The following is a 26421-nucleotide window of genomic DNA, read 5'->3' on the forward strand; positions in this document are numbered from 1 at the left end:
TCTTAAGGCAGACGACACCATTCTATATATCTTCCGGCCCTTCCTTGGACACTGTGCTATCTAACCTCCAAACGAGCTTCAATGCCATACAACACTCCTTCCGTGGCCTCCAACTGCTCTTAAACGCTAGTAAAAACCAAATGCATGCTTTTCAACCGGTCGCTGCCTGCACCCGCACGCCCGACTAGCATCACCACCCTGGACGGTTCCGACCTAGAATATGTGGACATCTATAAGTACCTAGGTGTCTGGCTAGACTGCAAACTCTCCTTCCAGACTCATATCAAACATCTCCAATCCAAAATCAAATCAAAATCGGCTTTCTATTCCGCAACAAAGCCTCCTTCACTCACGCCGCCAAACTTACCCTAGTAAACTGACTATCCTACCGATCCTCGACTCGGCGATGTCATCTCAAAATAGCTTCCAATACTCTACTCAGCAAACTGGATGCAGTTTATCACAGTGCCATTCGTTTTGTTACTAAAGACCTTATACGACCCACCACTGCGACCTGTATGCCTAGTCGGCTGGCCCTCGCTACATGTTCGTCGTCAGACCCACTGGCTCCAGGTCATCTACAAGGCTATGCTAGGTAAAGTGCCGCCTTATCTCAGTTCACTGGTCACGATGGCTACACCCACCCGCAGCACACGCTCCAGCAGGTGTATCTCACTGATCATCCTAAAGCCAAAACCTCATTTGGACGCCTTTCCTTCCAGTTCTCTGCTGCCTGCGACTGGAACGATTGCAAAAATCTCTGAAGTTGGAGACTTTTATCTCCCTCAACAACTTTAAAAATCTGCTATCCGAGCAGCTAACCGATCGCTGCAGCTGTACATAGTCCATCTGTAAACTACCCACCCAATTTACCTACCTCACCCCCCATACTGCTTTTATTTATTTACTTTTCTGCTCTTTTGCACACCAGTATTTCTTCTTGCACATGATCATCTGATGATTTATCACTCCAGTGTAAATCTGCTAAATTGTAATTATTCGATTTATTGCCTACCTCATGCCTTTTGCACACATTGTATATAGATTTCTCTTTTTTTCTACCATGTTATTGACTTGTTTATTGTTTACTCCATGTGTAAATCTGTGTTGTCTGTTCACACTGCTATGCTTTATCTTGGCCAGGTCGCAGTTGCAAATGAGAACTTGTTCTCACTAGCCTACCTGGTTAAATAAAGGTGAAATAATAAAATAAAAATAAAAAAAAATCGATCATGTGACACTTGATTGCACACAGGTGGACTTTATTGAACTAATTATGTGACTTCTGAGGTAATTGGTTGCACAGGATCTTATGTAGGGGCTTCATAGCGAAGGGGGTGAATACATATGCATGCAACACTTTTCAGTTTTTTTTTTATATAATTTTTTGAAACAAGTAATTTTTCTGGGACTATTTTGTGTATGTCCATTACATGAAATCCAAATAAAAATCAATTTAATTACAGGTTGTAATGCAAAAAAGAGGAAAAACGCCACGGGGGATGAATACTTTTGCAAGGCACTGTAAAGAAAGTGCCAGATGTAAAGATGAACTTTCTAAAGATGTATTATGAAGAGTGGTTAAAATATCTTAACAGTTTGAATGGTGTCCCCCGAGTGTTTTGGATGTAAATGTTTTCCAGTGACCTTCTGCCCATCCTGAAGTCCTCTCTTCCTGGTTGCAGGATTGTCCGCCCCCTCTCCATAGAGGCGGATGCAAACGGCTGCTACCCATTGGACGGCAGGATCCTGTGCATGAAGTGCCACACCCAGCGGGCCAAGGCTATGCAGTGATTGGTGGACACATCTGTTATTCAAGTCAAACTTTGAACCAAATCCAAGACAGGATCCATTCAGCTTCCACCGTTCTGTCTCTGCAACAGGGCTTTACTGGTGTGTGTGTGTGTGTGTGTGTGTGTGTGTGTGTGTGTGTGAGTTAATGAGTGAAAGCGAGTATGTTTGCATGCAGATGTGTCGTTATGTCTCTCTCCTCTTTCTGCTTATTCCCCCTCTCAGTCCAGAGGTAATGTACTGCACTGAGAGACACCATTCCTCCTCCCTTTGTGTTAATGCCAGTGTTATCAAGGCCATTTTTTGTTTAYGCTAAAATTCCCAGCATGACTTGCACAAGTATAGCTTAGTCATGGGCTGTGTCCCAACAGTCAAAGATGGTTTCCTCTCCTCTTCTCTCTCCACTGATAGGAAAACATGTTGAGAAGGTTTCAGCCATACAACTTTGATTTGTCTTTCACTTTTTAGTGGTGTGGAAGTATTTGAGACATAGTAACAGTAAGGTGAAGTTGCCCCTAAATGCTGATCTTGGGTCAGTTTTGCAATCCCCCTTACTGATTATGGTTAGATCTTAGATCTGTGCCTACTGGCAACTTTTCCCAGGAGTTTAGTGTAACCCCCTGACCCCAGTGCACGAGGAGTTGAACTAAAGTTGAAGGTGGACTAATTCATGTTCCCCTGCACCTCCCATAGGGCTGAGCTCTGGTGGGCTGGTGGCACCTGAAGCACTTTGRAGTGCCTGCAAACATACAAGTTGCTTAACTGCCTTTAGAGTGTGCTTTCTAGAGAACTACATATCCCATCAGACATGATGTAGCAGAGCAGTGTGCTGTGGGAAATGTAGTTCCTCTAGGGCAAAAACTGAGTGCAAAAAAACAAACAAAAATATGTGAATGTCGCTCTCGTTTGTTTTTGTTGTGTGCGTTTGTTGCTTTATAGGCATGCATAGCTACAGATCACTGTCAGTTACTCTCACCAGTTTATCAAGCACAGAATGAGGGTACAATACGATCAAAATGACCATTTATTTCTTTGTCAAAAGAATAGAAGATTTAAGATCATGATTAGAGACACTACCAAGAACAAAGGTCAAAAGTTTGCCAAGCACAGATTCCATTCCTATGATCTCATGTTAAATAGAGTGCTGTAGTTTAAAGAGGACCGCATGGCTTAGAACAGAAACTACGCTCCAGGCAGAGGTTGCTCTTAACCGCTAGGATCAGATTACCCTATCCCTAATCTTCATTTAAAGGGGATGGAGGGAAAACATCAGATCCTGGATCAGTAGTTAGGGGCAACTTCCAGGACCTATAGTATAATCCTATCGTCCTCAATGATGCGCTCTTGAACGCATACTTATCTAGTGTGCAGGCGAGTTAAGATATCTAATGAGTAACATAGGTATAGAGATATTACCTCTCATTAATTCAATTCACCTAAAGGTAAACTCATGGATTTTTGCACTATACACCTGCATTTACAAATGCTTAGTATTTTGGGCATTTGCAGCTCTCTGAATAACATAATAGAACTGACTCTGAATCAGGGTTTTAAGTATTAGAAACATGCAGCAGATCAAATGGCCAGTCTGTTTTCCAGTAGAGTATAGTAGGTCATTGACCGTAGCAGCAGCATGTAGATCAAACCAGTACAGTACAGTTCAAGGTGTTGGTAACACGTTTCAAATCCAGGCAGCGGTTACTCAAATGCATCACACTTTTTAAATTCACTGCCTTTGTTTTTGTGGAAATCACTTCAATTTTTAATCATGTTTTTTGTGTGCTTTACACAGTATATTGTTCCTCTTCCTTTCTCATAATACTCCAATGAATACCACTGTTTCCATTATTCAGCTTAGTGTTCTGTTATGTCTCGATATCAGTTATATTTACTCTGCTTGTAATCTTACCATACTGTATTTCATTGATAAGTACTTTTATTTTCTGTGATTTTTCTGTGAAACTTGGTAAGTTGCCATTTCCACCCTAGTATTCCTCTCTCTCCTGTTCAGACTGGTTTGACATCAAACACCCATCCTTATACATTCCTCAGTCTGGCATAGCAACACAACCCTAATGACCAAACTAACATCCTAAACCATATGGCCAAATACGACTCAATATGCATGTTATCTGGGTCGTCGGTATCATCTTTAGTATTCTCAGTTGTTTTCCGTTTTTTATTTGCACAAATGATTCCACCTTTGTGACCATGCCTTTGTCTTCACTGTCAGACCATTGGTGTGTGATGATGCCTTCAAAAACACCACTTTGCTCATTTATTTAATAATGATTGCCTTGTTCTTTTCATATAGTTCTTATAAATTTCTCTTATATTTGTGTGTATGTTTACGGTTCCAAACATGCCAACATTAATTACCAGTACATGTCATTCTTTTTCTTCTTTAATTTTACTGTACTCAAAATAAAACTGCTAATTGTCTAAATCCTGTGTGGTTTTATTGTGCCTGTTTGGCATTTGCAATAATTAAAGGTCTTTTATCCCTGGAAGTTATTGTTCAGTATTGTCCTCATTCTCTCACATCAAATACAGTATTTCTCTCTCAAATCAAATGTTATTTGTCACATGCGCCGAATACAACAGGTGTAGTAGACCTTACATTGAAATGCTTACTTAGAAGCCCTTAACCAACGATGCAGTTTTAAGACAATAACTTTTAAAAAATWAAAAAGTAAGATAAGAAAAACAATTAAGAGCAACAGTGAMTAACAATAGCTGGTCTATATACAGGGGGTACCGGTACAGAGTCAATGTGCGGGGGCACCGGTGTCGGGATAATTGAGATAATTATGTACATGCAGGTAGGGTTGTTAAAGTGGCTATGCATAGATAACAGTAGTARCAGTGTGGGGGGTGCAAAGTAGAAGCTGTTTAGAAGCTTCTTGGACCTAGACTTGGCGCTCCGGTACCACTTGCTGTGTGGTAGCAGAGAGAACAGTATGACTTTGGGGTGTCTGGAGTCTTTGATTTTTAGGACCATCATCTGACATCGCCTGGTATAGAGGTCCTGGATGGCAGGAAGCTTGGCCCCGGTGATGTACTGGGCTGTATGCACTACCCTCTGTAGTGCCTTGCGGTTGGAGGCCGAGCAGTTGCCATACCAGGCAGTTACGCTCTCGATGGTGCAGCTGTAAAAAATGTCAGTCTCCTGAGGGGGAATAGGTTATGTCGTGCCCTCTCTACGACTGTCTTGGTGTGCTTGGACCATGTTAGTTTGTTGTTGATGTGGACGCCAAGGAACTTGAAGCTCTAAACCTGCTCCACTRCAGCCCTGTTGATGAGAATGGGGGCGTGCTCGGTCCTCTATTTCCTGTAGTCCACAATCATCTCCTTTGTCTTGATCACATTGAGGGAGAGGTTGTTGTCCTTGCACCACACGGCCAGGTCTCTGACCTCCCTATAGGCTGTCTCATTGTTGTCAGTGATCAGGCCTGCCACTGTTGTGTCATCAGCAAACTTAATGATGGTGTTGGAGTTGTGCCTGACCGTGCAGTCATGAGTGAACAGGGAGTACAGGAGGGGACTGAGCAGGCACCCCTGAGGGGCCMCCRTGTTGWGGATCAGCGTGGCGGATGTGGTGTTACCTACCCTTACCACCTGGGGGCGGCCCGTCAGGAATTCTATGATCCAGTTGCAGAGGGAGCTGTTAAGTCCCAGGGTCCTTAGCTTAGTGATGAGTTTTGAGGGCACTATGGTGTTGAACGCTGAGCTGTAGTCAATGAATAGCATTCTCATGTAGGTGTTCCTTTTGTCCAGGTGTGAAAGGGCAGTGTGGAGTGCAATAGAGATTGCATCATCTGTGGATCTGTTGGTGCGGTATGCAAATTGGAGTGGGTCTAGGGTTTCTGGGATAGCGGTGTTGATGTGAGCCATGACCAGCCTTTCAAAGCATTTCAATGCTACAGACGTGAGTGCTCACGGTCGGTAGTCATTTAGGCAGGTTACCTTAGTGTTCTTGGGCACAGGGACTAGGGTGGTCTGCTTGAAACATGTTGGTATTACAGACTCTGACAGGGAGAGGTTGAAAATGTCACTGAAGACACTTGCCAGTTGGTCAGCGCATGCTCGGAGTACACGTCCTGGTAATCCGTCTGGCCCAGCGGCCTTGTGACGTGTCCTCCACTATGCTATCAGTGACGTGTTCCATTGCCAGATGACCTCTAGAACACCCTCTCTCTCTATCCATTCATACCAGACCCTCTGCTGCACTGATAGTGACGTGGGTAGACGGCTGTGTGTGCACTGTTTTTGCATTTGAGAAAATGTTGGTCCTCTCGATGCAGGGTAACAAACTCTTAATGTTTTGACTTTTTCTGTGCTTCAGAGTTGGGCTGATTTTATTGGCTCTGTACCGACCTGTTGCTTAGGGACATTATGTTCTCATTACATTTGAATGACATTTGAATTAAAACTCAGTCATTTTAGGGTTGTGGTTTGAAGAGGATTCCTCCTATACATCAAACACACCCACGTGCATGTCACAGTCTAAATAGATCCACAGTGTCACCTGATAATGTAGCAGAGAGAGAGGTAGGCTGCCAGGTCAACTCTGTTTATCAGAACGTCAGAGGAGGAGAGAAGTGAGTGATGAAAGAAGATAGAGAGCTGAGATGACAGCTGGCTGATGGAGGGAGAGATAGAGGTCTGGAGGCTACGTGTGAGGGAGAAATGAGAAACATCAGTAGCTGCAACAAGCTAAACCCAGACAGACAGAACAAGACACAACAGAGTATGGCAGAAACCCCAGCAGAGCCTCAGGTAAAACCTGCAGAAGGACTTTTAATTATTTCATGAAATGTTATTATGAAGTTTATGCTGATCCTAGGTGATGTCAAATCAATGTTGGCCTGCCACAGGCTCAACACTTTCTACTTATTGCATCAGTTTTTTTTGGGGGGGGGGGGTTGGAGCAATTCTCAATTTTCCTGCGCCTCATACTATACATTTCAAGTTGTATAGAGGAGTCTCTTCCTGWTTTTAATGCGGTATTAAATGTATATAGAGGACAAGATAGGTTATAAGACTGTCGTGTCAAATTAGTCTTAAATGAAGCAGAAATGTGTATCATGATAATGATATGAAACTGACTATCATTCAATTTTGTTTASATTGACTGTGAGCTGCAGCCCCCATCTAATACCTTTTCTGAGCCTCAGCTCCAGTCCCAACTACATCCTCTCTCTGAGCCCCAGCCACTACCCCAGCCTTGGCCCCAGCCCCTACCCCAGCCRGATAGCCTTCATGAGCCCCAGCCTGATACCCTCCCTGAGCCCCAGCCCCAGTCTGAAGAGGAGGTGAAGCCCTGGATGTGGACACGTCACCGCGTACTCCTTCKCTTCCTCCTGACATCCTCCTTCTGCGCCTCCATAGTGGGCCTGGCCTACTACTCCCAGCAGCACCTCCCACCAGAGAGCACACCGCCAGCCTCTCCTCCATGTACCTCCCCGGCTTGTCAGAGGGCTACCGCCCGTCTTTCCATCTCAGTCGACCCCTTCTCTCAGCCCTGTGACTACTTCCTGTTTCCCTGTGGGTCTGAAGGGGCGTCTCTGTCCAACAGGGGGAGACAGAGGGGCAAGGGCATCCCCCTACACCCACAGGGCCACAAGAGCAGGGCAGCACAGGCAGAGAAAGATAGAGAAAGAGGGAGGAAGGAGAGAGAGACAGGCACGGACATAGTAGAAAAGGCTCCAGCAGACAGAATGCCAGACAGACAGACTGCACTACTGCTGACAATGAGGGAGATTTTGGGTGAGAATMAAAAAAWTTGCTGTTGATCCTCTGTAGATTTTGTACCGGTTCTTCGGGACAACCATTTAAATAGAACTGCTGAAACCGTTTCCATAACAGGACCTTTTATCCTCACAATGAAACTTTGATATAATGTTCCTCTGTCAGAAGCTGAGGACCGCTCCAGCCCGGGTAACTCAGCGAAGCAGAAGGCCTGTATGTTCTAAAAACCGTTTCCTGGTATGGACACTGGCCCCACAGGACCGCCGGGCCAGAACCTTTCCTCAGGCTAGTCCACAAGGTCAGATCCTGGAATAGATTGTGGGGTATGGTGACTGATTACACCTTCCTTACTCTTATGGTAAAAACTCTGTCCCTCTCTCTCTCTACACCTCCACACACCCCCCCCCCCCCCCCCCCTCTAGCTGGTGGCTGGGCTGTATCGGCCGGTGGAACCAGACAGATTTCAACTCCACTTTGTCTCTACTGATGAGAGACTATGGCACCTTCCCATTCTTTAGTGTTTATGTGGGCAAGGATCCTAACGACACTCAAGGAGACAAGCGATACATWCAGGTCAGTTAGACTGGGGTTCTGGGGCAGTGAAATACCTAATGGGTGTTCTACAGTATATACAGTAATGGATTATATTCATACAGCACTTTTCACTGGAGCTTTACATAAAGGGTAACTTCCCCATATACTATACATTTATAGCATACACTCTTTTTCTATAGATTGATCAGCCGGATTTTCAGATACCTACTGAATGGAGCAGCAAGACTCAGAAGTCCAAAGCTAACACGCAGGTACACTAAGTCTATATCTGTTCTACAGTATATCATCTATCTGTTGATGTCAACATTTGGCATTATGTCTTTCATCCCCTCTGCTCCAGCTCTTTATTTCTCTCTTTTCCCCCCAGATCCTGCGTCTGTTCCTGGCCTCGTATCAGAGGTTGCTGGGCCTGTTGGGCTCTCCCTCCAGCAGCACCAGTCTCCATATAGGCCTGTTCATTTCTCTGTCCTCTGAACTGGCTGTAGCTGCCTCTCCTCTGCCGCATCGCCTGCAGCAGGGGCTACTGTACCAGCGCATCACCATCAAAGAGCTACAGGTGCGGGTGTGTGTGTATGTACTTATGTGTGAGTGTGTGAGTGTCTCTCGTTCTCTCTCCCTTTACCCTAACCTTCACTAACTCATAGAGCTATTGTATATGTGTACCTGTATTTCCCTATACAGAATGCATATTTCTTATTTTGTGAACAGACCCTGGCCCCTGCCATTGATTGGCTGGGCTGTCTACAGACCACCTTCCATCCCCACCCTGTTAGCCAATCGGATCACGTCCTCCTGCACAACCTCCCTTACATAGTCCAYATGTCCCGCATCATCGGCAAATGGCTGAACAAGCATGAATTGAGTGGCAGGTACTTTATATCAATCAAAAATGTCATGCAAAAGACAGTAACCAATCTAACAAGGTTTCTCATCACACAAGCTACCTGTTACTTACAGCATGGTGTATAGTATTCAGTACACGTTTGTCTGGTGCCTGTCCATCTCTCTGTTTAGTGGCCCTCTTCACACCTTCATGATCCTCAGTCTCCTCCACACTGTCATACCCGCGCTGGACTCCAGGTTCACTCAGACAGAGAGGAATTTCTCCTTAGCTCTGGGGACTACAGAGGAGGTAACTGAATATGGACTACATTTCCCAGCTTGCTCGTAGTTGAATAACACTGGCTTGGAGTGATTATATTGCCTGGGACTTGTAGTTCAATGCTACTTGCCTCTCTCAGGATGTCCCTCGCTGGAGGCAGTGTGTTCTGCAGACTGAGAAAGGGTTTGACACGGTACTAACACACCTACTGAGAGAGACTACCGCATACACAGAGGTGAGAGGCACTGTGTGTGTGTGTGCATAGAGAAAGCAAAGACAGAAGAGGATGTAGTGTGTGAAATGTGTGATGAAGAATAGCAGCAACAAAATATAAATAGAAAAAGTGAATTGTGTCCTAGGCCTAATTGTCATGAGGAAGAGAGTTTAGAACACCTTTTAGTGAAAGGGAAAGGGGGATACCTAGTCAGTTGTCCAACTGAATGTATTCAACTGAAATGTGTCTTCTGCATTTAATCCAACCCCTCTGAACTGCTACAGAACTAACGAAATATGGGTTCTGATGAGAAGTATATTTTTTGATGTATGTATAAATCTTTCAGGGTGTCTTCGATACTCACATTGATGACATTACTAAAGAATTATTGTGCACAATAATATGCATTGACAATACTAAAGAATTATTGTGCACAATAATTGCCATATGACACATTGACTAACAAGAATTAAGGTTGCACAATAAATATGCATTGACATTACTAAAGAATTAGTTGGCACAATAGATATGCAGCATTTCACATTACTAAAGACTTAAGGTGAACAATAATATGCATTTACATTACTAAAGACTTAAGGTGAACAATAATATGCATTGACATTACTAAAGAATTAAGGTGAACAATAATATGCATTGACATTACTAAAGAATTAAGGTGACACAATAATATGCATTGACATTACATAAAAGAACTTAAGGTGGACAATAGATATGCATTGACATTACTAAACGAATTAAGGTGAACGGTAAAATTTGGAAGACAAGATGCATTATAACTATAAACAATTTTTTTGATCGAACACAATTTATATTTAAAAAAAATCTAAACGGAACTAAAATAAATAAGATGTACTCCAAAAACTCCCATAGACTATTACATCTGTAAATCATGTTATGTAATTATGAACTCAAATGTATTGATGAATTGTATTTATGTGAACTACAGTATTTATGATTTTCAAACGTGAAAAACTTCAAGAAATATTATTTTTAGCAACAAAATACAAGATAACTACTTTATAAATGTGATATTACATTATAAGTGTGTTGAAATTGTATTATCTGTTTCCTCTAGGCAGAGGAGCTGATTCAGAATGTCTATTCCTCCATCAAGTCCAAACTACCTGATCTCAGGTGGAGAGATGAGGAGTCTCGCATGTCTGTTTTGAATAAGGTAAAAGGTCAACAGTGGATGTAATTTACTGGAACCCTTATTTAAAAACAACTGTGTATTCATTGTCCACTTGAAATGTAMAATCTGTGTTTTCCCAGATTCAGTCTCTAACTCCAAGACTTTCAACTAAAAACAACATTTTCAGTGAAGCTGAACTCARCCAACTGTATTCAAAGGAAGAGTATTTTATTGTAGTGGAACTAGTCTACATTGCCAATAAGATATAGGATTTCTTAATCAATATCACTATTGAATCATATTACCAGTGATGATAATACATTGTACTATATACGTACTGGTAGTTAATTTTCCCCCATTTATTTAATTAATAGGTGACAATTGACAAACACAAGTATTTCTCCAACTACATCCAGTCTCTCTCCCTCCAGCGCCAGGGATCAAACAAACTCTTTTCCCAGACTGAAGGAGATGATATGTGAGAGCCTAGTTGTCATGAAAAGTCTATTTGATTTGGGTAGATACAGTATGTGTTATTAATATGTGAATATGAGAATTGAGGATTCTCTCTATCTCTCCATCTTCTCCTCCAGTTGGTCAATCACTCCATTTCTCTCCGGCAATGAGCTAGTCTTTCCCATGGGGATGTTTGTCCAGCCTCTCTTCCATCCTACATATCCCAGGTAACCCAAACTCATATTTTTACTATCACATAATAAACAATGAATAACCAAGTAGTCTTATTGAGATAAAGAATCTAATTCCTCAAAGACATGTTTTGTTGAGTATTTGCATGTTTTTGTGTCAGGGCCATCAACTTTGGGGTTTTGGGGTCTTTGATGGCCAAAGATATTCTCCATCTCCTTCTACCCAACAGTAAGGCAAATAGTCTCAATTAATTACTCTATGATTGTAATGCAGTTAATGAAATTATGTGCAGAGTTTGCATTTTGCACAAGTTTATTTATGTGTGTATGCATGTGTGTGTGTAGGTGTGTGTAGGTTTATACATGATGCATGTGTGTGCCCTGACTGTTCACCCTGTGCTTTAGTCCATTCTCAGAGTGTGTCTCCCAGGTCCATAGCAGAGTGTGTGCGGTACCAGTACCTGAGTATGACAGAGGGACCAGGGAGAGAGGGGGCGTTCTCGCTGTCACCGGCACAGCAGCAGGAGATGTGGGTGCAGTACTCTGCTCTGCAGATTGCACTACAGGTCAGTTGTCACGTTCTGACCATAGTTCTTTTGTATTTTCTTTGTTTTATGTGTGGTCAGGGTGTGAGTTGGGTGGGTAATCTATGTTTTCTATTTCTGTGTTGTATTTCTGTGTTTGGCCTGATATGGTTCTCAATCAGAGGCAGGTGTCATTGTCTCTGATTGGGAACCATATTTAGGTAGCCTGTTTTGTGTTGGGTTTTGTGGGTGGTTGTTTTCTGTCTTTGTGTGTCTGCAGCAGACAGTTCTGTTTCGGTTTTTKCACATTTGTTGTTTTTTGTATTTTGAGTGTTCACCTTCATTAATCAAGATGAAATATTACCAYGCTGCACCTTGGTCCTCTTCTTCTCCTCCAGACGACAACCGTTACATCAGTTTTTGGGATTCCAAATCTATTCTAGGGTATCTAGGCTATTTCAATTTCAGCACCTTAGTTGTTTTGGTTGGTATCAGAGGCATACTATGTTTTGGTTGGTATCAGAGGCATACTATGTTTTGGTTGGTATCAGAGTCATACTATGTTTTGGTTGGTATCAGAGGCATACTATGTTTTTGGTTGGTATCAGAGGCATACTATGTTTTGGTTGGTATCAGAGGCATAATTCGTTTTTGGTTGGTATCAGAGGCATACTATGTTTTGGTTGGTATCAGAGGCATACTATGTTTTGGTTGGTATCAGAGGCATACTATGTTTTGGTTGGTATCAGAGGCATACTATGTTTTGGTTGGTATCAGAGGCATACTATGTTTGTCAAAGCTTTATCTACTTATTTCTCCCTCTTTATCCTTTACTCTCTGTGTCTCAGGCTTACAATCAGAGTTTGAAGAAGTATCCTGGTGACTCCTCTCTCTCAGGCCTCTCTCACACTCATCTGTTCCTTACGTCATTCACTCAGGTAAGGATAACACAACAGTAGCAGAACAATAATTGCAGATGTCTAAAAGGTTCACTTTACCATGGATATGAAGGTCCTACTAATGGATGTTTTCCTTCCTATAATTGTATTGATATTATCTTCTTTCAGATCAACTGCGACTCTGACCCGTACCATGAGTTCATGCCCTTTGAACCTTCCTTTCTGGTTACTGTCATCTGTGGGTACTCTGACCTCTGCCCTAAGACCCTCTCCTGCCCCAACAAACCCCAGCAGCACCTCTTAGGGACATGCTGACCTACAGATCTACAGTAACATCTCCTACTGAACAAAAAATGCAGAGCCATTGATGAACACACAAGACTGTGATTTTAACAGATCGGTGTCCCCACGCGGGACGGTTGAGCTAAAGTAAGCTAATGTGATTAGCATGAGGTTGTAAGTAACAACAACAAAGGAATCCCAGGACATARACATATCTGATATGGGCAGAAAGCTTAAATTCTTGTTAATCTAACTGTCCTGTCCAATTTACAGTAGCTATTACAGTGAAAGAATACATTTACATTTACATTTAAGTCATTTAGCAGACGCTCTTATCCATACCATACTATTGTTTGAGAAGAGCGCACAATTATGAACTTGAAAATGTATTAATAAACCAATTAGGCACATTTGGACAGTCTTGAAACAACATTTTGAACAGATATGCAATGGATCATTGGATCAGTCTAAAACGTTGCACGTACACTGCTGCCATTTGGTGGCCAAAATCAAAATTGCGCCTGGGCTGGAATAATACATTATGGCCTTTCTCTTACATTTCAAAGATGATGGTACAAAACAAAAATGCATGTTTTTTTCTTTGTATTATCTTTTACCAGATCTAATGTGTTATATTCTCCTACATTAATTGAACATTTCCACAAACTTCAAAGTGTTTCCTTTCAAATGGTATGAAGAATATGCATATCCTTGCTTCAGGTCCTGAGCTACAGGCAGTTAGATTTGGGTATGTCATTCTAGGCAAAAATTGGGGAAAAAGGGTCAGATCTTTAAGAAGGCAATAGCACAGAACACTAAATCCAAATGCAACTGACAGGATAGTTGATTATTCATTAGGCACATCCATCCAGTCTCTTGTGACATCCTGTGCATGGGAGATTTGTTTCTGGGTTCTGAGATAAAACTATGCATATTGTCTGTGGTTTATTTAAAACTGCAGTATGTAACAAGCACCTTGTTATCCATAAGGATACTATTATGTTTGTAGGTTCTGATCTGCTTACCTTTGTTAACTGTAGGGGAGTGTGTCTGCCAGTTTAGATGGTGCCAAAGACCCAAACAGTGTTGAAAAGGTGTGTATGAAGTGTGTGGATGTAAATACATAGGGAAAGGGGGATATCTAGTCAGTTTTACAACTGAATGCATTCAACTGAAATGTGTTTGCGCATKTAACCCAATCCYTCTGAATCAGAGAGGTGCGGTCATAGATATCAGGCTGATAATTCTACAAAATAAAGTTGATTTTTTTATGTGAAGGGAGTTGTATTTCTTATGGAGTAATGACGTATACATGTAATATGTGTTTGTTATACAACATGTTTCTAATAGCTAGGTCAAAACTGTGGACAGGCAAGCGGGTAGGACTAGTGATTGGGCGCTATTTAGGTTAGGCTATTTGATCGGAGTAACCTAATATAAAAAGTTTCCTTCTAATTACATTGTCATACATTTTATCTCCGGCCTGAAAAATACAGAAACTGCCACATACTCTTTCTACCATATGCTATATCTACTACATGATTTGTTAGATTCATGTTTTGACGGAATGTTGGTGGAGCGCTGCAGCGATACGTTTCTCCAACAGCACCCTGGAGAGGCGGCTGGGAATGGACATGATACATATTTTTGCGTCCCTACCTTTTGACAAAGTGGGCACTGCTTATCACAGGGCATCATCAGCGCTCACCTAAAAAGCCCATATACCACTGGTTGAGATAAACTGTCATTGATTTTCGGCAGAATTATGTGAGCTTTTATCTGTTGTTGGAGGTACGTCTTGGTCAGTTAGTTCAGAAAATGCAGTCTTCGTCAATCTGCCGCCATAGACGGCCGCCTGCTGCCTAGTTATTCAAATGAGGGGTAGAACCTTGGCAAAACTCCATCAGTATGACGCGTTATTCCGGCGACTACCATCCCGAAGCAACATGGAAGCCCACAGTTGTGACAAGCGTGGTCTTGAGCATTTAGACGAATATGAACCCAAACCAGCAAAACATATGCGTAGCCTGCACGATCGCATGGCGGAAAGGCGACTAGTAGTTATTTTAGAGGGGGCAACGTTGGAAACAGTGAAGGTAAAGACGAGTATTTTGCTATTCACCTCCGCCATCCAACTGCTGTGTTGGCAAACTAACGTTACCGCTAACGTTAGTTGCGTCTCTGACTCCCTGGGTTATTGGATATAAACAGTCTAGATAGCTTCCTGTTCAACCAGACTTGCGTGGTAGATCTGTGATATGAATATTGCATTCTGCACGATACCTGTGTTTTGTGACTATGAATGAAACTATTTGTTATTAGTTAGTTCCTGCCTGCAGACCCACAGATGCATGTCCTAAAGCAGGGTTTCCCAAACTCGGTCCTGGGGCCCCCCTGGGTACACGTTTTTGTCCTAGCATTACACAGCTGATTCAAATAACCAACTCATCAAGCTTTAATTATTTGAATCAGCTGTGTAGTGCTAGGGCAAAAACCAAAACGTGCCCCCAGGACAAGGTTTGGGAAACCCTGTTCTAAATAGTGGGCATGGAAGTTGCACCATAATCAAAGAAGGACGTTAATCATGTTCTACTCTTTCCCCTCAGGTTGGCAAGACGTTTGAACTGCTGAACTGTGACCAACACAAGGGCATGATTATCAAAAGTGGACGGGACCCTGGGAAGATTCGACCTGACATTACACATCAGGTAAGCTGTCATTTTCACTTTGACCCTGGAATACCAGTCATCTTTCTTCTTCGCTCCTCTAACCCAGCCATATCCTGTAATTGTTCCCCCCAGTGTTTGTTGATGCTGATGGACAGTCCATTGAACAGGGCAGGTCTCCTGCAGGTTTACATCCACACAGAGAGGAACGCCTTGATTGAGATCAACCCACAGACACGCATCCCCCGAACCTTCAACCGCTTCTGTGGCCTCATGGGTAAGCCTGCTACGTTCTGCTGAAATTCTCTAAATACCTTCACTCTCTTACCATCCTTCTCTCCTACCCCTCTTTTGTACTGTATATCTCCCTCTTTCATTTCATCCCACTTGTATTTCTCTGTCTCCTCCTAGTCCAGCTACTGCACAAGCTAAGTGTGAGGGCGGCTGACGGCCCCCAGCGCCTGCTGAAGCTCATCAAGAACCCTGTGTCAGACCACCTGCCCCCTGGCTGCCCCCGCATTTGTACCTCCTTCTCCTCTGGGGAGGCAGTGGGCGCCCGCACCGTGGTACCAGAGGAGGGGCCTGCCACTGTGGTGGTCGGAGCATTCGCACACGGAGCGGTGAGTTTTGCTGAAGGCTCTAGGGTAATGGCCTGTGTGCACCGATCCAGGATCAGCTTCACTTACCCTCCCTCATTACAGACCTTAGATCAGTGTTAAGGGGCATCTTCATCCTACTTCTCTGGGGCAGAAGCTGATTTAGGTACTGTTGATGTAGGTAGTGTGTGTTAGAAATGTAGATGTTGGGGGTTGATTTTATTCTCTACCAATTAAAAAATGAGCTGGAATTTGGTAAATGATTATGTGCTGCTGCTCCAGTTTGAACTGTTCTGCCTGTGGCTATGGAACCCTGACCTGTTCACCGGACATGCTACTTGTCCCAGACCTGCTGTTTTCAACTCTCTGGTAGAGATACTCTGAATGATCGGCTATGAAAAGCCAACTGACATTTACTCCTGAGGTGCTGACCTGTTGCACCCTCGACAACCACTGTGATTATTATTATTTGACCCTGCCGGTCATCTATGAACATTTTCGCCATGTTCTGTTATAATCTCCACCCGGCACAGCCAGAAGAGGATTGGTCACCCCTCATATCCTGGTTCATCTCTAAGTTTCTTCCTAGGTTCTGGCCTTTCTAGGGAATTTTTCCTAACCCCCATTCTTCTACACCTGCATTGCTTGCTGTTTTGGGGTTTTAGGCTGGGTTTCTGTACAGCACTTTGTGACATCAGCTGATGTAAGAATGGCTTTATAAATACATTTGATTGATTATGCATTGGTTTGAGCTCTGCTTGTCCTCCTGTCTTAGGTGAATGTGGACTACACAGAGAAGACTGTTTCCATCAGTAACTACCCTCTCTCTGCTGCCCTCACCTGTGCCAAGATGTGCTCTGCCTTTGAGGAGGTCTGGGGTGTGTTGTGATGAAGTTGACAGCACACTGCTGCTCCAGCTAAAACTGTTGTCAACATGAACATTGTCTTACAGGGACTAGAAATGGATCGGACAGTCAAGTTCAGTCAAGGAACATTGTACAGAAACGGTCCATTTCACCAATTACCTCCTGTGGATTTGTATGATACTATGGGTGTATGTATTGTGTGTAAAATATGGTATTTTACATGTCTCAATTTAAGGCAGAGTTTCAATATGAAATGAATACTGTTTTGAATACACCATCTGTAAGGACTTGGCACTGAATATGGTCTTCCTACTTGTTTCTTTGTGGTTTTCTTTACATGTATCCAGTGCATCATTGTTCCTATGGTTATACAGTGGAAATAATCTGTATAGTTTGTCCTCTGGTTTCTGTTGTTCCTTGTCAAGAGACTGTAGGAGAGTAGGGAACAAAACAATTCAACACTCATGATGGGGACAAATGTTTTCATGTAATACTGGTCAAATAATCACTCAAACACTATTGTAGCTGGAAACGGCAGATATTCCATAAAATATCTACAGAGGCCCGTTATCAGCAACCATCACTCGTGTTCCAATGGCACATTGTGTTAGCTAATCCAAGTGTTTTTTTTTTTTAAGGCTCATTTATCATTAGAAAACCCTTTTGCAATTATGTTAGCACAGCTGAAAACAGTTCTGATTAAAGAAGCAATAAAACTGGCCTTTAGACTAGTTGAGTATCTGGAGCATCAGCATTTGTGGGTTCGATTACAGGCTCAAAATGGCCAGAAACAAAACTTTATTCTGAAACTCGTCAGTCTATTCTTCGGAGAAATTGCCAAGAAACTGAAGATCTCGTACAACGCGGTGTACTACTCCCTTCAAGGAACAGCGCAAACTGTCTCTAACCAGAATAGAAAGAGTGGGGGGCCCCGGTGCACAACTGAGCAAGAGGACAAGAACATTGGTGTTTAGTTTGAGAAACAGATGCCTCATGAGTCTTCAACTGGCAAGCTCATTAAATAGTACACGCAAAACACCAGTCTCAAAGTCAACAGTGAAGAGGTGACTCTCGGATTCTGGCCTTCTAGGCAGAGTTGCAAAGATAAAGCCATATCTCAGACTGGCCAATAAAAAGATTAAGATGGGCAAAAGAACACAGACACTGGACAGAGGAACTCTGCCTAGAAGGCCAGCGTCCCGGAGTCTCCTCTTCACTGTTGACGTTGAGACTGGTGTTTTGCAGGTAGTATTTAATGAAGCTGCCAGTTGAGGACTTGTGCGACATCTGTTTCTGAAACTAGACACTCTAATGTACTTGTCCTCTTGCTCAGTTGTGCACCGGGACCTCCCACTCCTTCTATTCTGGTTAGAGCCAGTTTGCGCTGTTCTTTGAAGGGAGTAGTACACACCGTTGTAACAGATCTTCAGTTTCTTGGCAATTTCTCGCATGGAATAGCCTTCATTTCTCAGAACATGAATAGACTGACAAGTTTCAGAAGAAAGGTCTTTGTTTCTGGCCATTTTGAGCCTGTAATCAAACCCTCACTATTGTATAGTCATTTACAACATTAACAATGTCTACACTGCATTTCTGATCAATTTGATGTTATTTTAATGGACACATTTCTTTTTTCTTTTTTTTTAACAAGGACATTTCTATTTGACCCCAAACCTTTGAACGGTAGTGTACATGTAACTTGTGAGTAACAATGTAATAAAAACCAATACAATGTTATATTTTGTCAATCATACTGTTGTAAGGCTAAGGTAATTTGACATATCTACTACTGACATATTACTCTTTTAGTCCATACTCAGTCCATTTCCACAAGGAAGCACGTCTTTTAGCAACCCCAGGTCACTATATCCGTGGCTTTGTAATGGGGGTTACAACCATTTTGCGGGTTTTCTGATTGGCTGCTTTCAAGGACTTTCCTGCAGGTTTAGGGGCTTTGTAGCCTGTTTTTTGGACCTTGGCTGGTGATTTTGATGCTTGTCCTGCTGGTTTGTGGCTTTTGCCTACTTGTTTTGGTCTTACTCCTATTTCCCTTTGACCTTTTCCTACAACAGTTTTGTCCTTGCCTGCTGGTTTAGCTGTTTTTCCTGCTGGTTTAGTTGTTTTTGCTCCTGGTTTCAGAGTTTTTCCTGCTGGTTTCACAGCTTTTGTTCCTGGTTTCTGGCCTTTTCCTGTTGGTTTCAAGGCCTTTCCTTTCTCTGCTGCTGGCTTCAAAATTCCTTTTTTCTGCTTGGTTCTCTGAGCTGCTGCACATTCTCTCTGCTTGGCTCTCTTGGCTGCTGCACGGTCTCTCATGGCTCTTGTCTTAACTCTCTTCTCATACGTCAGTTTCTGTAGTTTTTAGAACAGGAGACGAGAGAAACATCTGCATAATTCAAAATTCCCAAATAATTGGTTGTGGCATGACAATGACAACTTGAGCACCTTTTATCAATGAATTATGCACCATGGTGCAATTTGCTTCCTACTCAGTAGAAATGAGCCAGTKGAAAATCAAACTGCCAAAGAGCTAAAACAAAAACCACCATTGACAAAAATGTATTACTCAAACAGTTACCTTGTTGAGTTTAAATGACCCAGATGCACCAGCTTCAGTAGTCTGCACCAGTGTCTCCTTCCTCACCAGGCCTTTCACAGCTAAATTCACACGGGTATTGTTCTTGGTGACATCATAGCCACCAGCAGCCAGGGCATGCTTGAGGTCCACCATGGAGATGCCACCCCGGTGCTTGCACTGGGAGACTACCCGAAGGATGAGCTGGGAGACCCGGGTAGCCACACGCCTTGCATCGTTGGTTTTTGGTGCAGATGCAGCCTCTGCCTGGTACTTGAAGAGACGAACTGGGGTCGCTGGATACAGATTGAGATAAAGATGGGGATACACTCATTAGTTATTCAATATTTGAATTGACATAAACATCACATACTTCAAAATTTCTTTTTGAAAATCATGAAGATGTTGTAGTGACCTTAACCCAACACCTAGCGACCTGGTCAAGAGCTTTGGATGTCTTGGCGCACCAGATGTGTTGGGTTGACGGTCCTGGGTTCAAGACCCATTTGTGACTACCCCCTGACTTTGCTGCATTGGTGTTAGAAGTGAGATATCCCCTGGTTGCAGTTATCAAGAGTGCAGGCGCCGCAATTAACTGTAGCGAAGCACAAGAATGTGCTATCTGAAGGATGGGGGTAGTGTAGCAACCTTGACCCAAAACCAAGTGACCTCGTCAAAATGTTCCGATCTCTTCGTGTAACAGCTAGGAGTTGACAGATGCCATCCTGGCCCCGGTTCCCAGGTAACGTTTAGCATCCACCTCTAGCCCACACCGGGCAAGAGGTTTGTTAAAAACAGAAACTCTGTGGGTTTGTGCTAACTGGGAATGGGGGCAACCCCCCCCCCCCCGACTTTGCTACATTATGATGAGCAAGCAAATATTGAACAAGCTAAAGAAATTGGCTAGCTAGATCACTCACTTGGCAAAGGCACTTTTTCGTTTCCAGGAACATTCTTCTTCTCTTGGATTGCACGCTTCAATAGCTGACCCAAACGCCTAGCCCCTGCTTTCCCAAGGCCCCGACCACCTGGGTTTTTTACTGGCTTCGTTTGCTGCTTCACGGGCGACTTGACTGGTGGTTTTACTGGCCTTTTACGTTGAACTTTCTCTTGTCCTCGGTTGATTACTGTAACTGTTCCCTTTGGTTCTATGTTAACTTTCGCTTTTCTCTCTCGTTTGACAGCGTCCTTTTTGCGGGCGTTTCTAGGCATATCGTTGATTACAAGTTGTCGTCGAGCAAATCACATAAAGTAAAGATAGCTAGCTAACGTTACTATATTTGGTTAAACAGTATTTGGTTAAACAGAGTTGGGAAAGTGGGGTACGTTAGCGATCGAAATGATGACAACGTTTTGTTATCAATTTCAATTTACAAAAAACAACAATTTGAGTTTTCAAACGGTCGTTCGAAACATTTTTTTTTTTAAACGGTCGTTCGATAATTATATTGAACGCGGGTCGGGTCACCGGGAGCAAGAAAACCAACAAGCCAGCAACCAACATACACTGTAGGTTTGAGCTAGCTACTTACTGCAAGCAAAGCTTAGGTGTGTGCGTGTACCGGTTGGTGGCGCATATTTGCCTATAATAAAACTACCGCCCGTGAGTGTCATTGAAGGAGAACGAAACGTCTCCGCAATAAAGTCGGGGTTGTGTGGTGCTTGGTTGGTATTTGTTGTTCTTTGTAACTGTTAATTCACACTTWGAAGAATCTTTTACATTTTTAGAGACATTCGTTTTTCTACATTATTTTCGCTCCCTTGAACACGGAACAAAAATATAAACAGTTTAAAAGATTTTAGTTACAGTTCATGTAAATCAGTCAATTGGAATAAAATCATTAGGCCCTAATCTATGGATTTCACATAACCGKGAATACAGATATGCATCGGTTGGTCACAGATACTTAAAAAAAAGGCAAGAGCCTGGATCTGAAAACGAGTCAGTATCTGGTAGAGTTGATCAGGCTGTTGATTCTGGGCTGTTGAATGTTGTCCCACTCCTCTTCAATGGCTGTGCGAAGTTGGTGGGAACTGGAACATGTTGTACACGTCGATCCAGAGCATCCCAAATATGCTCAATGAGTATGCAGGCAGACCAAGGAAGTACAGGGACATTTTCAGCTTGATGTGATGACTGCGGATGAATGGCACGACATTGGGCCTCAGGATCTCGTCACGGTACCTCTGTGCATTCAAATTGCAATTGATTAAATGCAATTGTGTTCACTGTCTGTAGCTTATGCCTGCCCATACCATAACCCCACCAAGGGGCACTGTTCACAACGTTGACATCAGTAAACCGCTCGCCCACACTACGCCACACATACTGTCTGCCATCTGCCCGGTACAGTTGAAACCGGGATTCATCCATGAAGAGCACACTTCTCCRGTGTGCCAGTGGCCATTGAAGGTGAGTATTCGCCCACTRAAGTTGGTTACTATGCTGAACTGCAGGACYACGAGCACGCAGATGAGCTTCCCTGAGACGTTTTCTGACAGTTTGTGCAGAAATTCTTCGGTTGTGCAAACCCACTTTGATCAGCTGTCTGGGTGGCTGGTCTCAGACCATCCCGCAGGTTGAAGAAGGCCAGCTGTGAGGTCCGGGTTGGCGTGGTTACGCGCGGTCTGTGGTTGTGAGGCCGGTTGGACATTCTGATTCTCTAAAACCACTATGAACCTGGCTTATGATAGAGAAATTAACATTAAATTATCTGGCAACAGCTCTGGTTGACATTCCTTCAGTCAGCATGCCAATTGCACGCTCCTCAACTTGAGTCATCTATGGCATTGTGTTATGTGACAAAACTGCACATTTTAGTGGCCTTTTATTGTCCCAAGCACAAGGTGGTGGTGCACAAGGTGCACCTGTGGACTTGTAACAGCGATGGGTCCTTCCCCTCGCGCGAACCAGGGACCCCCCTCAACAACAGTCACCCACGAAGCATCGTTACACATCGCTCCACAAAAGCCACGGCCCTTGCAGAGCAAGTGGAACCACTTCAAGGTCTCAAAGCGAGTGACGTAACCGATTGAAACGCTATTAGCGCGCACCACCGCTAACTAGCTAGCCATTTCACATCCGTTACATAATGATCATGCTATTTAATCAGCTTCTTGATATGCCACACCTGTCAGGTGGATCGATTGTCGTGGCACAGTAGAAATGCTCACTAACAGGGATGTAAATCAATTTATGTACAACATTTCAGATAAATACTATTTTTGTGCATATGGAATATTTCTGGGATCTTTTATTTCAGTTTCAAAATGTTCAAATGATACTTTTTTTTATCCTAATTTAATATTGTATGTATATTACTGTAAATATTGATCACATATTTTGATACATTGAATGTTAATATTGTGACCCTATGTTGTACATTTTTTACCACCTGTTTTAGGAAGTGATGTCACTGAGTACATAAATAGGACCTACCACCCCCACCCGGAATATGGATGCCTGATGAAGGGTCGAAACGTTGTTATAAATATCACCTGGGATCACCTGGGATTATGCGCAGCAGTGTGCAGCGTTTTCCTATCTGTTTTCCATCAGCTCATGAAAAATGGGACCAACACTACATGTTGCGTTTCTATTTTTGTTCAGTATATAATCGAAAAAGGTTGATTATTCTCTCCGATTGTCAATGCCCCAGGGAAATAACATATTATTAATYGGGACAACCCATCCAACTGAAACATTTTCACGTAGGTCTACACGAAACGAAATGAGTAAAGTTTATTTTCAGTTAGTATATAAAAGAGACAGAATACTTCCAGAGTTTGAAAACTGTGCTCCCTCTGTAAAGATGGGAGTGTTTTTTTCTTCGTATATCACATGCGCCGGAAACGCATGGTTGTTTCTTCCGGTAATCAACGTGTGCGAGAAAAAACCCACATGTGCGTAAATTTGATCTGTTAACTGGAATCAAGGATCGAATAAATACATTATACTTTAACTATTGCAAAGGTGAGTTTTGGAGAGTTGTCGTAAAGAGAAATGCCGTGATTYTTTTGTGCCATACAAAAGTGAATGAAGAAGTCATGGTGACGGACTTGCACTGCGTATGTGATATCAAATTCCAACTAACATTCTTTACCGCTCATAGCAACCTCATGAGATGATATTTGGGTTGTCTCTAGAATGCAACTCGTCTGTTTTTAACAGAAGTCAATGTGTCGTTAGCTAATTACCGGCACATCATCATACTTGAATATAGGGGGATACCATTGATGGAAAACGTTAGCATGCGTGGAAAAGTGTACCAACATTAGCAGTTGTCAGCTAATTAGCTATATAGCTACCTAACATTCTTATGACCACGTATTATAATAACTAACGTTACATATAACACCGTGGTGTTAGAGACGTCAACTTTTTTCTATTTCACATTGCTTTTTATTTCTCCACATCAGTGCTGGTCAGAGTTAAGAGGTGATATGTTCTCAGGAGCATTTTCAGTAAACACTTCAAGTTAAGCTGATTTGTCGTTATTTATAATTTTGTTATCTGCAACATTCTTGGAACAGATTCTGAGCAACATGTTACTGAGAATATAGCTAGCTACCATCTTTCAGAGCTGCCATCAGTGCATAGTTAGTGACTACCTTCATCACATTCTGATCCTATGCCTTAGTGTGTAAATCCAACATGATCATGAGCTATRTCTTCTCTCCAGACTACCTGTGTAGGTGTCAGTCATGGGCAGGAAGTTGGATCCCACCACTTATGTGAAGAAGGGGCCGGGGCGGAAGTCCAGGAAGCAGAAAGGAGCAGAGACTGAGCTGGCCAAGTTCTTAACGGATGGTGAGAGGGATGCTATTATAACATACAGCTTCTAAAGAGCTGAAGACATGCTCAGTATAACTTCACTTGCTGGGAGTACAGTGGCACTAAAGCAAAGATGCATGACTGGGAATGAGACATGAAGCTTTATAGGTTGATGCTCACTAAATAACTATGCTTGTCATTTGCAGAGGATACTGCACCAAAACGACTGTCAAGCAGGTCCAGGAAAAGGTCTGTTTGTAATCTTTTGGATGTTATGTTGTCAATCCCTTTTTTAAATCACTAATGTAGTGTCACACACTTTTGCTGAAGATGAAGATGATGTTTTGTAGAGCTGGGAAGCGAGCTCAAGTGACCAAAAAGCCCAAGGAAACCATTGAGAAGGAGGAGCCAAAAAAAGGTAAGTTACTGTTAATTCGTTAGCATTGGGGGGTAAGTCACCCTAGTCCATGTGGATCCAGAGTCAGACAGCCCCATCCATTCACTGTGTTCTCAATACAATAGTCATGAATGTCTATGGGGATTTAATTGGTTTGTTTCCCCTGTTCTCAAGGATTCACAGATGAAAATAGTGAATGGCTGAAGCCAGCAAAGAGGAAGCGTGAGGTCGGCCAATCAGATAACGAGGAAGACAGTGACAGCCAATGGGAGCAGGAAGAGGACGAGGGGCAAGAGGGAGCGGAGAACAGTAAAGGGAAAAAACTGCTAATTGAGGGAGATGGTGATGATGATGATGACCTGGTTGATGACTACGGTGCATTGGAGGACAGCAGTGAAGGAGAGGAGGTATGTGAAATTATTCACTGAATTTATGCATCCAGGACATGTTCTAAATAGCAAAACAATGTTTGTCCTTCAAAGTTCTTACTGTTCTTTAGCAAGGTGCTGAATCTTTGTCTGTTGAATCATCTGTTCCTTACTCCTCTCTTCATCCCTCGTTCAGCTGCTCCCCATCGAGCGAGCTGCCAGGAAGCAGAAGAAGCTGCAGGAAGCCATGGGCCAGGAGAGTGATGATGATGATGATGATGATGATAATGATGATAAGGGGAAGAGTGGAGATGAAGACATGGGTGAAGATGACACGGTACAGGCTAATTTAGATGAGATGGACAAATTCATACTACCTGGAGCAGAGGAGATAGCAAAAGAGGGTGAGTTTAGAGCTTAGATTTGTACTTTTTGTTTTATTTTAGATTTGACAGTTATGCTTTTTCCTATGCCAGTTTACACATTGCTACATGTTCTTTATCAGTGCCTGTGGACTCCATCTGTAGTGAGTTTCTTTCTTTCTCTCTCCTGTGATTGCAGGCGTTTTGCTTGTAGACCTGCAGACCATCCACCAGAGAATAAAGGACAACGTGGATGTTCTCTCTCACTTTGCAACCAAGAGGGAAGGAGGGGAAAGAGAGACAGAGTACCTCTCTCCTCAAAAAGGATCTTTCCACTTACTACAGCTACAACAATTTCCTCATAGACAAACTGCTGGATATCTTCCCAGTGTCAGAGGTATGTTTCATATGCTTTGTTCTCCCAAATGTCATGAAACACAAAATGAACAGGAATCTATGGAAGGTTACGTTTTGTTGTAACAGTTTGTCATCATGCTGAACTAAGGCTTCTCTCGTTTTATGTGCTTTGTAGCTGATTGATTTCCTGGAGGCCAATGAAATTCAGCGGACCTGTTCACCATTCCGGACCAATACACTGGAAGCACAAGGAGGAGGGACTTGGCTTCAGGTTAGCAAATCTATTTCAAGTTGGATCAAATAAAGGTGCCCAAATCAACCCAACCCCCTAGGCATTTGTGTATCTCTGAAAGGATTAAGACTAAGGGTCAATTCTGGAATTGACCAAAGGATAATTGGAATGCTATTAGTAATAGGCTGTTCCTTCTGCCAGACTGACCGAAGTGACATGTATGTTGTTTGTCCAGCGCCTGATCAACAGAGGGGTGAATTTGGATCCTCTGGGAGAAGTGGTCTAATAGTGTGGCCTGGTATTTTTGACTCGC

General features: G+C 42.9%; 3 protein-coding genes and 1 pseudogene across 3 annotated transcripts; 3 read left to right on the forward strand and 1 right to left on the reverse strand.

Annotated features, from left to right (window-relative positions):
- Nucleotides 1-6902: 6902 nt before the first annotated feature.
- kel (Kell metallo-endopeptidase (Kell blood group)) lies at nucleotides 6903-14195 on the forward strand (the record flags this gene model as incomplete). Its single annotated transcript, XM_070440243.1, is given in 17 exon segments — nucleotides 6903-7560; nucleotides 7708-7797; nucleotides 7800-7860; nucleotides 7965-8115; nucleotides 8277-8348; nucleotides 8465-8653; nucleotides 8806-8966; nucleotides 9112-9229; nucleotides 9339-9434; nucleotides 10510-10608; nucleotides 10707-10782; nucleotides 10939-11044; nucleotides 11160-11249; nucleotides 11375-11442; nucleotides 11619-11779; nucleotides 12586-12675; nucleotides 12805-14195. Coding segments are annotated over 17 exon segments (2433 nt in total), but the record flags the coding sequence as incomplete, so codon positions are not given.
- Nucleotides 14196-14807: 612 nt separating this feature from the next.
- On the forward strand, nucleotides 14808-18783 carry LOC112073656 (ribosomal RNA small subunit methyltransferase NEP1). The gene is made up of 5 exons (XM_024140916.2): nucleotides 14808-15014; nucleotides 15525-15626; nucleotides 15720-15861; nucleotides 15996-16204; nucleotides 16956-18783. The coding sequence occupies exons 1-5, from the start codon at nucleotides 14865-14867 to the stop codon at nucleotides 17067-17069; spliced, it is 717 nt and encodes a 238-aa protein (XP_023996684.1). The 5' UTR covers nucleotides 14808-14864; the 3' UTR covers nucleotides 17070-18783.
- Nucleotides 18655-21396, reverse strand: LOC112073658 (histone H1-like). The gene is made up of 3 exons (XM_024140920.2): nucleotides 20539-21396; nucleotides 19622-19914; nucleotides 18655-19395 (listed from the first exon to the last, which is right to left on the reverse strand). Exons 1-3 carry the CDS (start codon nucleotides 20828-20830, stop codon nucleotides 18910-18912), a joined length of 1071 nt encoding a protein of 356 aa, XP_023996688.1. The 5' UTR covers nucleotides 20831-21396; the 3' UTR covers nucleotides 18655-18909.
- A 2084-nt stretch (nucleotides 21397-23480) lies between these two features.
- Nucleotides 23481-26421, forward strand: part of LOC112073655 (28S rRNA (cytosine-C(5))-methyltransferase-like) — a 4163-nt pseudogene continuing 1222 nt past the window's right edge.

The sequence above is a fragment of the Salvelinus sp. IW2-2015 genome, unplaced genomic scaffold (assembly GCF_002910315.2).
Source record: "Salvelinus sp. IW2-2015 unplaced genomic scaffold, ASM291031v2 Un_scaffold2332, whole genome shotgun sequence".
Classification (NCBI taxonomy): domain Eukaryota; kingdom Metazoa; phylum Chordata; class Actinopteri; order Salmoniformes; family Salmonidae; genus Salvelinus; species Salvelinus sp. IW2-2015.